General features: G+C 40.3%; 1 protein-coding gene across 1 annotated transcript in view; it reads right to left on the reverse strand.

Annotated features, from left to right (window-relative positions):
• The window catches only part of UNC13C (unc-13 homolog C), a 1,075,146-nt gene that overhangs the window by 565,268 nt on the left and 496,397 nt on the right, over nt 1-13,481 (reverse strand). The window contains exon 18 of the mRNA XM_075345771.1: nt 12,198-12,326. Coding sequence (XP_075201886.1) covers nt 12,198-12,326 — 129 coding nt within the window. The remainder of the gene's footprint in view (nt 1-12,197; nt 12,327-13,481) is intronic.

Here is a 13,481-nt window from a genome sequence, read left to right on the forward strand (position 1 = left end):
AATGTAAAACAACACATTCACTGTATTTTATTGCATTATTTACATATGTTTGTATTTTTTTCATCCAACAGAATGCTATTTGAAGTTAGATCAAACAGGAATTTACATAATATGCAAACCTTGTGTATGAATATTATGAGAAAGAACCCTGTTATAATTGTATAAAAATAAGAACAGGAATTAGAAAAATACAGAAGACTGCTGGTGGATACTTGAGAGGAAAAAGTACAGTACATAGCAGTATACCAGAGAGCCACCTGGATAATTTCTAATCACGAGTTTAATATTCTAATTTTACTTTTGACTGCAGCCAATATCAGCCAAAGCAAAGAAGACTGCTGGGAGCTGGTATTACCAGGTGGAAAGACCATGATTATTTGGCCCTTCTCAGCCTAAAAATAGCAGCCCACAGTTAAACAAGAAGTGCCCATTAGATGCACCAATTAGTGCATCCAATAGATGCACCAATTCTGGCGCTTTACCTGGCTCCTCCCGATTGCCCTGGTGCGGTGGGAATTGGGGTAATAATTAATGGGGTTAATATCAGCTGTGAATTGACAGCTGGCATCAAGTCCAGGGGTTAGCAATGGATAGGTATCTATCAGACACCTCCATTACTAATCCAGCAAGTGAATGGTTAAAAAAAAAACACAGGAAAAATAGTTTATTTAAATAACGACTCCCACACATGCCCTTGCTCACCAATTTATTAATTAAAAAAATCCTGGACGTTCCAACAATAATCCAACAGGCAATGTCTAACAAAGCCCATTGATTCCTATGGAGTCTAATTCTGAGAAAGTTTTCAAACTGATGGCCCAAAGGGTTACTGCCAGTCATTGCCAGCCCTGGATTTTCCCACAGGTGCTGCCATCGCTTGTGGGAAACTCTGGGTCTGGCACTGCCGTCCGCGACTGCAATTCCCAGCTCCTATGGTGAAGCCATATAAGGTTACTGACCTCAGGACCAGTGGGAAAATCCAGGGCTGACACTGACCGTAATAATAATAATAATAATAACACTATGGACCCTCACTCTGAGTACTTTCTCCCAACAATACTTCATGTGAATCGATAGGCATTGTGCGACATTACTTGTTGGATTATCATCGGAACTACCAGGATTTTTTTTAATTTAATAAATAGGTGAACAAGTGAAGTGTGGGGGAGTCTTTATTCAAATAAAGTATTTTTTTCCGTGTTTGTGTTTTTTTAAGCATTCTTTTGTCGATTTGGTAATGGAGGTGTCTGATAAACGCTTATTCATTACTATTCCTCTGGTTGGATGCCAGTTATCAATTCACAGCTGACTTCAACCCCATTAACCATTATCCTGATTGCCACCCCACCACGGCAACTGGGAAGAGCCAGGTAAAGTGCCAGAATTGCAGCATGTGATGCATGCTCCACTTCTGGGGCAGCTGCGGGCTGCTATTTTTAGACTGGAAAGGGCCACATAACCATGACCCTTCCCACCCATGTAATACCAGCACCCAGCAGTCTGCTTTACCTTGGCTGGATTTCAAAAATGAGGGGGCCCTATGTCGTTTTTTTAAATTATTTATTTAAATATTTAAAAAAAAAACAAAAAAAAAACATCATGGGATACCCTCTATTTTTGATAACAAGCCAAGGTAAAGCAGACCACTGGGGGTTACAGCCCATAGCTGTCTGCTTACCAGCACTTATTATAAAAAATAGGGTTGGAGCCCACATAGTTTTTAAATTATTTTATTTCTAATACAGCTGACTGACTGCAGCCAATCACAGATGCTAGCACAGAGGTTGGGTGGTGGGGTCGTGAATAACAGTCTGACTGCAACCAAGATGTTGGCACAGAGTGTGGGTGGGGGAAACAGGGAATATTCATTTAGTTTAACGAGCCGGCCAGTCTGACTGCTGCCTTATCTTCAGAGAAACACAGTATGTATAATTATCCTGCTCTTACCACCATTTTGCTTCCTTTTGCAGGTCCCAGCCATCACTATGACCATTTTACAGCCACTTTACAGCATAGGGTTTGGGTCCTCATTGACTTGTATGGGGTTTGTTGTCTGGGGTCAAGTTTGGATCAAGTCCAATTCCTGAACAAAACTTTTTTTTAAAGCTCAGCCAAACCCTTTGAACCCAATCATGCCAGGTTCTCCATATCTCTAGTTACAATTATAAAAAGAGAGATTAGATCCCGTGATCTCAACATATTATTACCCCTCTATGAGTCACTTGTAAGGCCACATCTAGAATATGGGATCTAGTTTTGGGCTCCACAGTTTAGAAAGGATATTGAGAAGATAGAATCCGTTTAAAGGTGGCAAATAGATCATTATAAGGAATGAAAGACTTCACATATGATGAGAGGTTGGAAAAGTTGGGCTTGTTCAACTTAGAAAATAGACGACTCAAAGGAGATCTCAGTTATATGTATAAATAGATTTGTGGTCAATGCAAAGGAATGGCACATGACTTAATCCTTCCCTAGAATATTCGAAGGTTCAGTTACTGTGCAGTTACTGTGAGTGGAAGAAAGACGATTCCAGCAGCTAAATAAAAAAGGGTTCTTTACATATAGAGCATTACTACCGCAAGATGTAGTAATGGCAGACACTATAACAGCGACCCCAAGAATACATTGAGATTGACGAAGAACTGGTTCAATGACAATGAAATAGAGGTGCCGGATTGGTCCCCACAGTCTGCAGACCTCAAACCAATTGAACACTTGTGGATAGAGTTGAAGAAAAAGCTGTATACATACCCAAGGGAGTCAACCACTATGCACCAACATTGGGAATGTGTAGAAAACACCTGGGATCAGAAGATGTGCTTGAATTGAGACATGTTTGAATCTGATCAACAGCATGCCCAGAAGGATTCAGGCAGGGTTTAAAACCAAATGTGGATTTACAAAATACTAACAAAATAATAAAAATTCACATTTTTATTTTTAGGAGCAAAACAGTAACAATGCAGAGACATGGCAAGAATCTGCATAACTGATCGTATGCTAAATAGTTGCAGGGTAATTTATATAGGAGAAAGCCAAGAGAATTGTCTATAAAATGAAGGCAGTCTCACATTTGAAGCTGTAGTGGATAGTGAGATATGGAGCCTGAAAGTCAAAAGTTCAAAACATTGTTACCTTTTTGCTCATCTACGTAAGCTACGCCAGATGTGTAGCAGCAGCTCTCCCATAGGCAACACAGAGTGAGCACTCCTGTGTCTGGGAGATACATCCGAGATTAGTCAAAATATTGCTTGGCTTGGGGGTCTTAGCAAACAAAGTACTGTACAAGAATACAGGCGAATAATAAAAAAAAGAAAAATGGGTTACTAATGAAAAAATGAGACGCCTAAAGGATACTTTACACGCTGCGATATCAGTACCAATATCGCTAGCGAGCATACCCGCCCTCGTCGAATCGCTGCCCGTGGAGCACAACATCGCTAACACCCGTCACACTGACTTACCTTCCCTGTGACGTCGCTGTTGCCGGCGAACCACCTCCTTTCTAAGGGGGTGGTTTGTGCAGCGTCAAAGCGACGTCACACGGCAGCCGTCCAATAGCAGAGGAGGGGCGGAGGTGAGTGGAATGTAACATCCCGCGCACCTCCTTCCTTCCTCATGCCGGTGGACGCAGGTAAGGAGATGTTCATCGCTCCTGCGGTGTCACACATAGCAATGTGTGATGCCGCAGGAATGAGGAACAACATCGCTACTCACTAGACAATGATATTTGGTGTTTGGACGACCTCTCCAACACCAACGATTTTTACCACTTTTGCGATCGTTAAAGGTCGCTCGTAAGCGTCATACGATGCAATGTCGCTAACGAAGCCGGATGTGCGTCACAAACACCGTGACCCCGACAATAAATCATTAGGGATATTGCAGCGTGTAAAGCACCCTTTACAGAAGAAGTGTATGAGTGATAGCTATAGGGTTTAAAGTGTTTGTCTCAACATTACAAGCATTGCCTACAAGAGATCAAATATCTAAACTTGAACACAATACACGTAAATATTAAGAAGCGTTATCAGTGAACATCCATTAATCAAACTTCCATCAATAGGCAACACTCAATAAAAAGACTTATGGTGATGAACTATTCAAAGCAGCTCATCATGCATAACATATGCATTGCCAATTTCAATACACTGATGCTCAATGAGCCAGCAGCTACAGAAAGACCACAAGAATCGACCCGAGGAAGAATGAGCAAGTCCCTGCCCATTAGTTATTGTTATGATCTTGATTACCTATTTCATTGTGTACAGCCGTGTAATGCATATTAATATTCCGAAGATCATCTTTATTCCTTGACAGTGAGGACTTGCTCAATTAGCATATTTTAATGAACGTCACAATCCGCGGTTGTATATCAATATTATGTCTGGGGCACTAAGCTATGCTGATATGCTCCAATTCATTCATTTGTTCCTTAGCAACTAGCAATACTTTCATATTAGTGCTTTAACATTTCTTTTTATTTTCTTATTACTATTTTATACACTTGCGAGGAAATTAAATTCAAACATTCCTGTAACTTTTCCTCACAAGGCATAACTTGTCCATACTCATAATCACAAAGGAAGAAGGCTGACGGTTTTATTTAGCTGGTCTTTCACTCAATTTATCTGCATAATTTTGTATTACTACTATGGATTGGGGAAATAGCATACATTGTTACATTTTAAATTCCTTTTGACTTTTGTGTCTCAGAATTTTGTAATAATAAGCTAATATATAATATCAGTGAAAACGAGTAATTTCCATTTTTTGAGAAAAATTACATTTACTGGATATTTTGGGTATGTCCTAGATATGTATTGCTGATGTATAGTAGACATGGGTGAATATGTCTGAGGTCATTGAATTCTACTGGAATTTTACAAAAATCTATATTTGCCCAAATCTGGATTTTTTGTAGTTTGCTTCCAGCAGATCAGTGGCCGACAATTTTCTGAACCATAAGAAGACCTTACTGCCCATCTTTCCGGACTCTCCCTTCTGTCAGAAGGGAGAGTCCGGAGAGGTGGGCAGGCTCTGATGAGACTCGGGAGAACTGTCAGGCTCTTATGAGGCTCGGGAGGGATCTGTACATATAGAAAAAGAACAAAAAAAGGACTAAATATCCACCAATTTGAGATACTCACAGCAGGATAAAGCAGTGGTGAACTGCCCAGGCCAAAAAACTAAAGCACTACCAGGATGCAACCAAACCCCCAATAGATGGAGGTATCACAGGTGCAAGAGGAGCAAATCACTCACACAACTCCAAAACATGGAGGGGGTGATCGCTGGATGATAAAATTTCACACTAGTGGCTTGCATAGGGCGCCGTTCACACTTCCAAGTGCATAGCAACCTAGTCAACAGCCTATTACATGCTCATACTATTCGACCAGCTGGGCTGCTCGATACTAATGTGCACCATATAGGGACGGGGACTCCATTATCCAAGTCCAAACATGAAGGGGCCTGGCTGCACCCTGCATAAAATGTTATGTGCAGAAAAATATATATACAAAATATCTGAGGTATTAGTCGATATTATGGCCAAAATAATGGTAGCCTACAAACCATGTCACGGTTCCTCATACTTGTAGGTCCCTACACTAATCTTAAATTCGGGAGGGTTCTGCACATGCATGTGTAAGGTTGACCCATTTTGGGACATCATGACTTTTTATTTGATGGCTAAGAGAAAAGCGGGACTCACCATAGGTAGAAAATCTTTTCTTTATTCTTGATACATCATCAAATAGCAGTAACGGGGAAACCGTCATCAAAAGGGGGAGAGGAAAACCAAGTGCAGTATGTCGGACGATGGCCCTTTTGTGCTGCTGAACATTTCAACGTGTCCATCTCATGACTTTTTACGCTTGTGCAGAACCCTTTCGGCCCTTATCAAATCCAAAAGTCCTGATAGTGTGATAGTCCTGGAGGTTTGAGCACTTGTGGCTGGATTAGAAGATGTGGTGATCACACGGCAGGTAATGATGTGGAGTGGAAGGGTCAGAGAGGTGAATGATGAGGGAAGTATAAAGATTTTTATTCTTTTTAAATATATTTATTATGATCTGGGGTATTGAAAAATAACAAAGCATAATAAAGGGCATTAAATTCATGGGAAATAACTTCTCTGCAAACCAAATTTGTGGGAAAATCTGGGCGAACAGGCGAATTTGAATTTTGCTTTATCCACTCATCTCTAATGGAGAGTCAAGAATGAAGGTTGTGGCCTTTAAAACTCACTGCAACTTTAGCACAGAGGAAATGTCTATTACAAGCCCTTATCAACAGACTCATCAAGGTCCAGTTTACATTTCGCTTGGGAGTTTAGATATTGCTGATATCTTTTACATTGTCAGTTTGTCATAATGTAATCCCCAAGCCAAGGTCTGGAGTATTATGGCTTGTGGATTACATTGAGTAGTGATAGGCGGATCCACGCTGTAAAAGTCCGAATCCGAGTGGTTTCAAACGTACCCAAGTGTCGGACTTGAGCCTGGAATTCTCAGGAAGTTTCGACAAATGATCTGGATGCAGCAACACGGGAAATGAAAAAAAATAAAAATAAAGGAAAAATAAAGAAAATAAGAATGAAGCAAGCGCTTCATACTTACCAAATCTCCCGTGCGGCTGTAACTGCTTCCTGGCAGCTCATTCACTTCTGGGGCCGCTCATTGCATATGCATTGCTTTCCCCGCCCACCAACTTCCGTGATTGATTGCAGTCAGAGGCAACCCCATGCTGAGTGACAGTGTGTCTGATGTTTTCAAATCACAGACTTGGTCTGCTGGTCTATATCGTACAGTAAAAATAAATAGATAAAATATTTGGTGTAGGGTCCCACCATATCATGATACCCAGCACAGACCAATAAAGGCTATGGCTACAGGCTGCAACCAGCAGTCATGGGCTTATGTTGCCTGTGTAGCAAAATAGGAGAAACCGCATGCGGCTTTTTTTAATTATTTAAATAAATAATTTTTAAAAAACCGGGCTGCGGTTCCCCTCAATTTTTCTAACCAGCCATAATAAAGCCTGACAACTGAGGGCTGGTATTTTCAGGCTGAGGAGACCCATGCTTATTGGGTCACCCCAGCATAAAAATAGCAGCCTGTAGCCGCCTAAGTTTGTCGCATCCATTAGATGCAACAATCCCAGCACTTTACCTGGCTTTTCCTAATTGCCCTGGTGCAGGGGCAATCAGGATAATAAGGGGTTAATGTCAGTTCACAGCTGCCACTAAGCCCTAGATTAGTGATGGGGATGAGACCCCCCCATTACTAATCTGTAAGTGAAAGTAAATAAACACAAACATCAAAAAAATCCTTTATTTGAAATAAAATACAAAACAACACCACATTTCACCACTTTAATAACCCCCAAAACACCCCTGCAGGTCCAATGTAATCCACATGAGGTCCCTTGACAATTCCAGCTCTGCTACATCTGAAGTAACAGCATGCAATCATGGAACATGACAGCCCATTGGGGACATCAGGCAGAGACTCACAGCGATGAGCGGTGATGTCACTTAGGTAAGTTGTGACAACAGCTGGAGGTTCCCACATCCCTACACCTGTGACCGCAGGTAATTTGACCTCAGGTGACCTCAATAAAATCAGTGATCTCACATCAGGTAGGGTCACTGAGTTTAATGAAGTATCCTGAGGTCAAGTTACCTGCGGTCACTGGTGGAAGGGTTATAACATTTAGAAATGCATTGGTTACAATCACACAAGGGACACAGGATCCTAAAGGAGATGACAACTTTGTCACCAGTGTTTATCATTTCTGTATTGTGACATCAGTGTCTTCATTACTTGTCTAAGGTGACATCACTGTTTTCATAACCTATGTAAGGTGACATCACTGTGTTCATTACCTATGTAAGGGGATATCACTGTGTTCATTACCTCTGCAGGGTGACATCACTGTCTTCATTACCTATGTAACGTGATATCAGTGTGTTCATTACCTATGTGAATTGACATCACTTTATTCATTATGTAAGGTGACATCTCAGTAGTTATTAACTCTGTCATGTGACGTCACTGTATTCATTACTTATGTTTGATGACATCACTTTTCTCATTACCTCTGCAGTGTGACATCACTGTGTTCATTACTTATGTAGCGTGATATAACTGTATTCATTACCTCTGCATAGTGATGTGAATGGGTACATTACCTCTGTAGTGTGACATAACTGTGTTCTCTACGTTGTGTGATACATATGTGTTCCACTGTGTTATGATACTGTGTTCGTTAGCCCTGGTGTCCATTGACCCTTTAATAACTTTTTTTTCTGACTTTATCTCCTGTGATATTACGATTTGCTATTTTAAGTCCCGCATTATGAAATCATGTTGTACATTATCCCTGTACTTTGCACACCGACCATTCGATACACAGCATCCATGATCACTGTACTGGGACATGACTATGTGCAATGGCCTTTTACTGCGCCATCAGAAATATTATTATGTCTATTCACCTGCGGAATATAAACTGAGTATATTTTAAAAAATGCATTAAGTTTATCAGTTTTCTGATTAAAAAAAATCCATTACAGTCTATACATAGTGATCTGTATGTGATGTGTATTTGATCAGCTTTGCATCAGTATTTCATCCTTTTTCAAATTGGCTTTCTTATGTATTTCAATTTTCTGCCTGTAACACTGACTCTTAGGCGGGCTTTACACGTTGCGACATCGGTAATGATATATCGTTAGGGTCACGTCGTTAGTGACGCACATCCGGCGCCGTTACCGACATCGCAGCGTGTAAACCCTAGGAGCGACGATCACTGATCGCAAAAACGTCAAAAATCGTTGATCGGTGACACATCGCTCCTTTTCATAATAGCGTTGCTGCTGCCGGCATGATGTTGTTTGTCGTTCCTGCAGCAACACACATCGCTGTGTGTGACACCGCAGGAATGACAAACATGTGCTTAGCTGCCTCCACCAACAATGCGGAAGTCAAGAGGTGGGCGGGATGTTATGTCCCGCTCATCTCCGCCCCTCCGCTTTTTATGGCCGGCCGCTTAGTGACGTCGCGGTGACGCCGAACGCACCTCCCCCTTGAAGGAGATATTGTTCGGCGGTCAAAGCGACATCGCCGTCCAGGTATGTGCGTGTGAAGCTGCTGTAGCGATAATGTTCGCTATGGCAGCAATCACCACATATCGCATGTGCGACGGGGGCGGGTGCTATCGTGCTCGACATCACTAGCAATTGCTAGCGATGTCGCAGCGTGTAAAGTGTGCCTTAGTGTTAGCAAACAGTCAAATATCTTTTTTTGTGTGTGTATACAAAAATGTAACTATATTTTATTAGTGTACTGGATTAATTTTTGGCCTCGATTTGTTTTTACCACAAATGTAGCATTCATTTTTCTTGTATACAAAGAAAGAATAAGGCCATTTCCAAGCTTTTTATACCTATTAGGCTCCCTTCACACGTCTGTTAAAAACACATGTTTTGCACGGACCTTGTTGAAGGTACGTATGGCCATACGTGGGAATGGAGGAGAGGTGAGAATATTTTTTGTTTTCATAATAGAGAACAAGAAGGGGACCAGTAGGAGGACATTACTACCGGGAACATTACTAGAGGGCCCAAGGAAGGGACACAAAGATGGACACATTACAATAAGGGGAGGGGGGAGAAGGACAGGGGGAGAAGGACAGGGCACATTACTACAAGGGGGGACAAGGACGAGCACATTACTACAAGGGGGGACAAGGATGGAGCACAGTACATTTTATTGGGATCTATTTTTATTTTTTAAACTTCCCAGTAACTGCTTCATTTTCCTTCCTAGGCTTCTACTCGAGTCAATACGGTTTCCCTGTTTCTTGTAGAATTAGGGGCCTCGACTTATACTCGGGTTGGCTTATACTTGAGTATATACGGTCTATGATCTCCAAATTAGATAAAAAATGTACATGAATCTGTTTTTTATTATTTTTTGTGGGCAACCAGCCAACAAATAAAAAAACTTGCATGTGAACAGGGCTATAAAGCATAGTGATTATGTAAAAAACACAGAACACATGTAAAACACCGCTATCTGAAAGAGACCTTACTACTCAGCTTTGATGATGCAATTTCGTCTATAATTATAGATAAATTATGCATGAAATATTATAACATGTCTATTTTCAGGATGATCTGTATTACGGACTTCCACCAGATATTCATATGGAACAGGTCTAACATTGAGGCATCACTGTATTATCCTTCTGTGCTTCTTCACCTCCCTTTGCTGTCTTTATTATCAGTGTGCATGAATATCACACGCTATTATCAATGTGGTTACTATCCATATACTGTGATTTCTCCATGTTTACCCTCCATATGGCGCATTGGGATATTAATCTGTACATTATCCAGGACCTGGGACATAACTGTAGGAATTATTCCTTTTTGGACACATCAGTATGTCTATTATGCCTGTTTTGGGATAGCACCAAATGCATTATTCCAGTTCTGTTCCAGAACTAATATTTATTCCTTCGTAATAACCTCGCTGTACAGGAAATCATTGTGAGTATTATCCAGGTTCTGTGACACAACATTAAAAATGATTCTGTGCAGTGACATTACTGTGTGCATTACTGAGGCATACATTTATTGAGGTGCAGAGTTTGCAGTCGCATCTGTAGCAGTTTCTTGGCTGGGATCGGAGCATTATTTTTACAGATATTCATTAGAACCCAGTAAAGATACATCTCGGCATATTGTCACATGAAGTTCTGGGTTCTGATGCACAAAGGATCATTCATTCAGTTTTTCACATTTTTTTGACAGATAGAACTCATACCCACTATAGTAACGCCACTGTATTTTCACAGACAGAAATGGTTTGCATAAAATTATAGCGACATGTCCAAGTGCTGTTTTTCATGGACTGTTTGTAATGAGAAGGTTAAAAAAATCTTCATATTTTTTTTTTAATCCTAGAAAAACTCATGAAACTCTGACCAAGCTCTGGTGCTAAAAACAGACACAATGACAAAACTCTGATGACACTAGGACCATTTTTTGTGTACAAGAGAAATAACTGACATCTGAATGATGCCTTAGGCCTCTTTTACACGTCTAGTGTAAAAATGCATGTGTTAGTTAGATTGTCCATTTTGTCCATTTGTTTGTCATCCGTGTGACATCCATGTGACACATACCAAAAAAAATGCACAACACTAAAACTAATGTTTTTTTATGTGTTAAAGATGTAGAAAAATAGATGGATGGAAATAGATAGATAGATAGATAGATACGGTACATAGCTACATAGATTGTACAGCTAATTAGCCAAATGAAAAAATGACGTGGGCTCCAACCCTGATTTTGATAACCAGCTCAGGTAAGTACAAAGCCGGGGGCTGCAACCCTTAGCTGTCTGCTTTACTGTGGCTGGTTATGAAAACTAAGGGGGATCTCACAAAGTTTTTTAATTATTTAATTAGTATTTATTTAAATAGTTTGAAGAAAAAAAAAACCCATGTGATACCATTTATTTTTTATAGCAGCCAAGGTAAAGCAGACAGCTGAAGGTTACAGGCCAAAGCTGTATGCTTTAGCTGCGCTGGTTATCAAAAATAAGGTGGGAGCCTACATCATTTTTTTTATTTGATTATTTATTTATTTGGCTAGATAGCTGTACAATCTATCTATCTATCTATCCATCTATCCATTTAACTATCTTTTTATCCATCTATCTATTTATCCATCTACCTATTTATTCATCCATTCATCCATCCATCCATCCATCCATCCATCCATACATACATACATTTAGCATTTCTCTATCTGCACACATCTTTTACACATAAAAATACATTAATTTCAATATCATCCATTTTTTTCATGTGTGTCATGTCCATATTTCATTTGTGGTGCCATAAAAAACCGGACATGTCTCTATGTAGTTCACATGGAAAGCAGGTGGTTCACAGGCACACAGGGTTCGTGTGAAAACATGGAGGTGTGAATATCGCCACTGATTCTAATTAGTATGCGTGGGAACTTTTCTCCAATATGTGTGAAAAAAGACACCAGACTTTCTGGGGACAGGGACGTGGGAAGGAGGCCTAAGACACAGAAATCCCTCTATTATCAATGTATCTCAAATACAAGCAAAAACTGCAGATATAATGAAGTCAGACACAATTCTTACCTGGTCCAGTAATTGTGAATAAAGCTCATGGCAGTTAACAAAAATATACTTGTATGTGGAGTCCAAGCAGGCCCGGACGCAGTCCTTCACCACCATGCTGGCTCTTGGAGGGCTCTGAAGTTCAAGAACCTAAAAAAACCCATCATGCAACACTTTTTACACAACAGCGGAATAATTTCATGTGCACAGTAAACAGTGGTGCATGCTCCTGCATTAATCTAGAATTGTATTCTGGCATGCATTAAACATTTATTGAAAGTTCTGTGGAGGCTCACACACTTGTCTTCCTATTCCTACATCATATCAACAAATGTATATTCATGTGGCATACATCCTGAAATATTAAAGGAATTTATTGTCTTAAATTTAGAAAGCATTAATCATTGTACATTAAAATGTTCTCGTGAATATAAGGAGTCTTTGTGTCATTGCACATAGTATCCTATCATAGTTTAGTAGTAAGTTGTGGAAATCAATTGTTATGGGCGATGTGAGCTTTGTTTCATAATTCACTTTGTGTTTTACTTATTGAAGAAAAACCTCAGCACTTCTTATGTCCAAGTCCAAGTGTGAACAGTGCTTCTAAAATCCAAGAATCCATTTCTGGAATGCCTACTTACATCTATGGCATGCCAAGGTTTTATTCAACAGTGGTGTCCTACCCTTGCCCCGTACCCCATGTGCTGCCGTGTATTTCCTTCTCTCTCTTTGTGCTTTACCTATTCACTATTTCCAGTATGGCATTGTCAGTGTATGGAAGGGTTCCTTTATAGTATTCACCTATGGAACACAACAGTTGTTCCAATTTTATATCACTCTCATGGGATTCAACAGTTAGAAAGATCTCTAAATGACCCTCCTTCTCTCTTTCCTCTACCTGCCAATGGAGATATAACCAAGGTTACACGCACCCTAACGGTAAAAAGGTGCCCCCATCTCAGATAAGTGTATACTATTTTCTATATCTCCTCACTATTTGATGGTATAGCCCCTTAGACTACCCGATAAGAAGGGAGTATAGGGATATCATAGGAGGGAAAGCCGCCGAGGAGTGGGGGCACCTTTTTACCGTTAGGGTGCGTGTAACCTTGGTTATATCTCCATTGGCAGGTAGAGGAAAGAGAGAAGGAGGGTCATTTAGAGATCTTTCTAACTGTTGAATCCCATGAGAGTGATATAAAATTGGAACAACTGTTGTGTTCCATAGGTGAATACTATTGAGGCTGTATCATGGTCCTGGGATGTTTTGTGTGTGTCACATTTTCACAGGTGGAATTCTAAATT

Source organism: Anomaloglossus baeobatrachus, chromosome 4 (assembly GCF_048569485.1).
Source record: "Anomaloglossus baeobatrachus isolate aAnoBae1 chromosome 4, aAnoBae1.hap1, whole genome shotgun sequence".
NCBI classification, from domain to species: Eukaryota; Metazoa; Chordata; class Amphibia; order Anura; family Aromobatidae; genus Anomaloglossus; species Anomaloglossus baeobatrachus.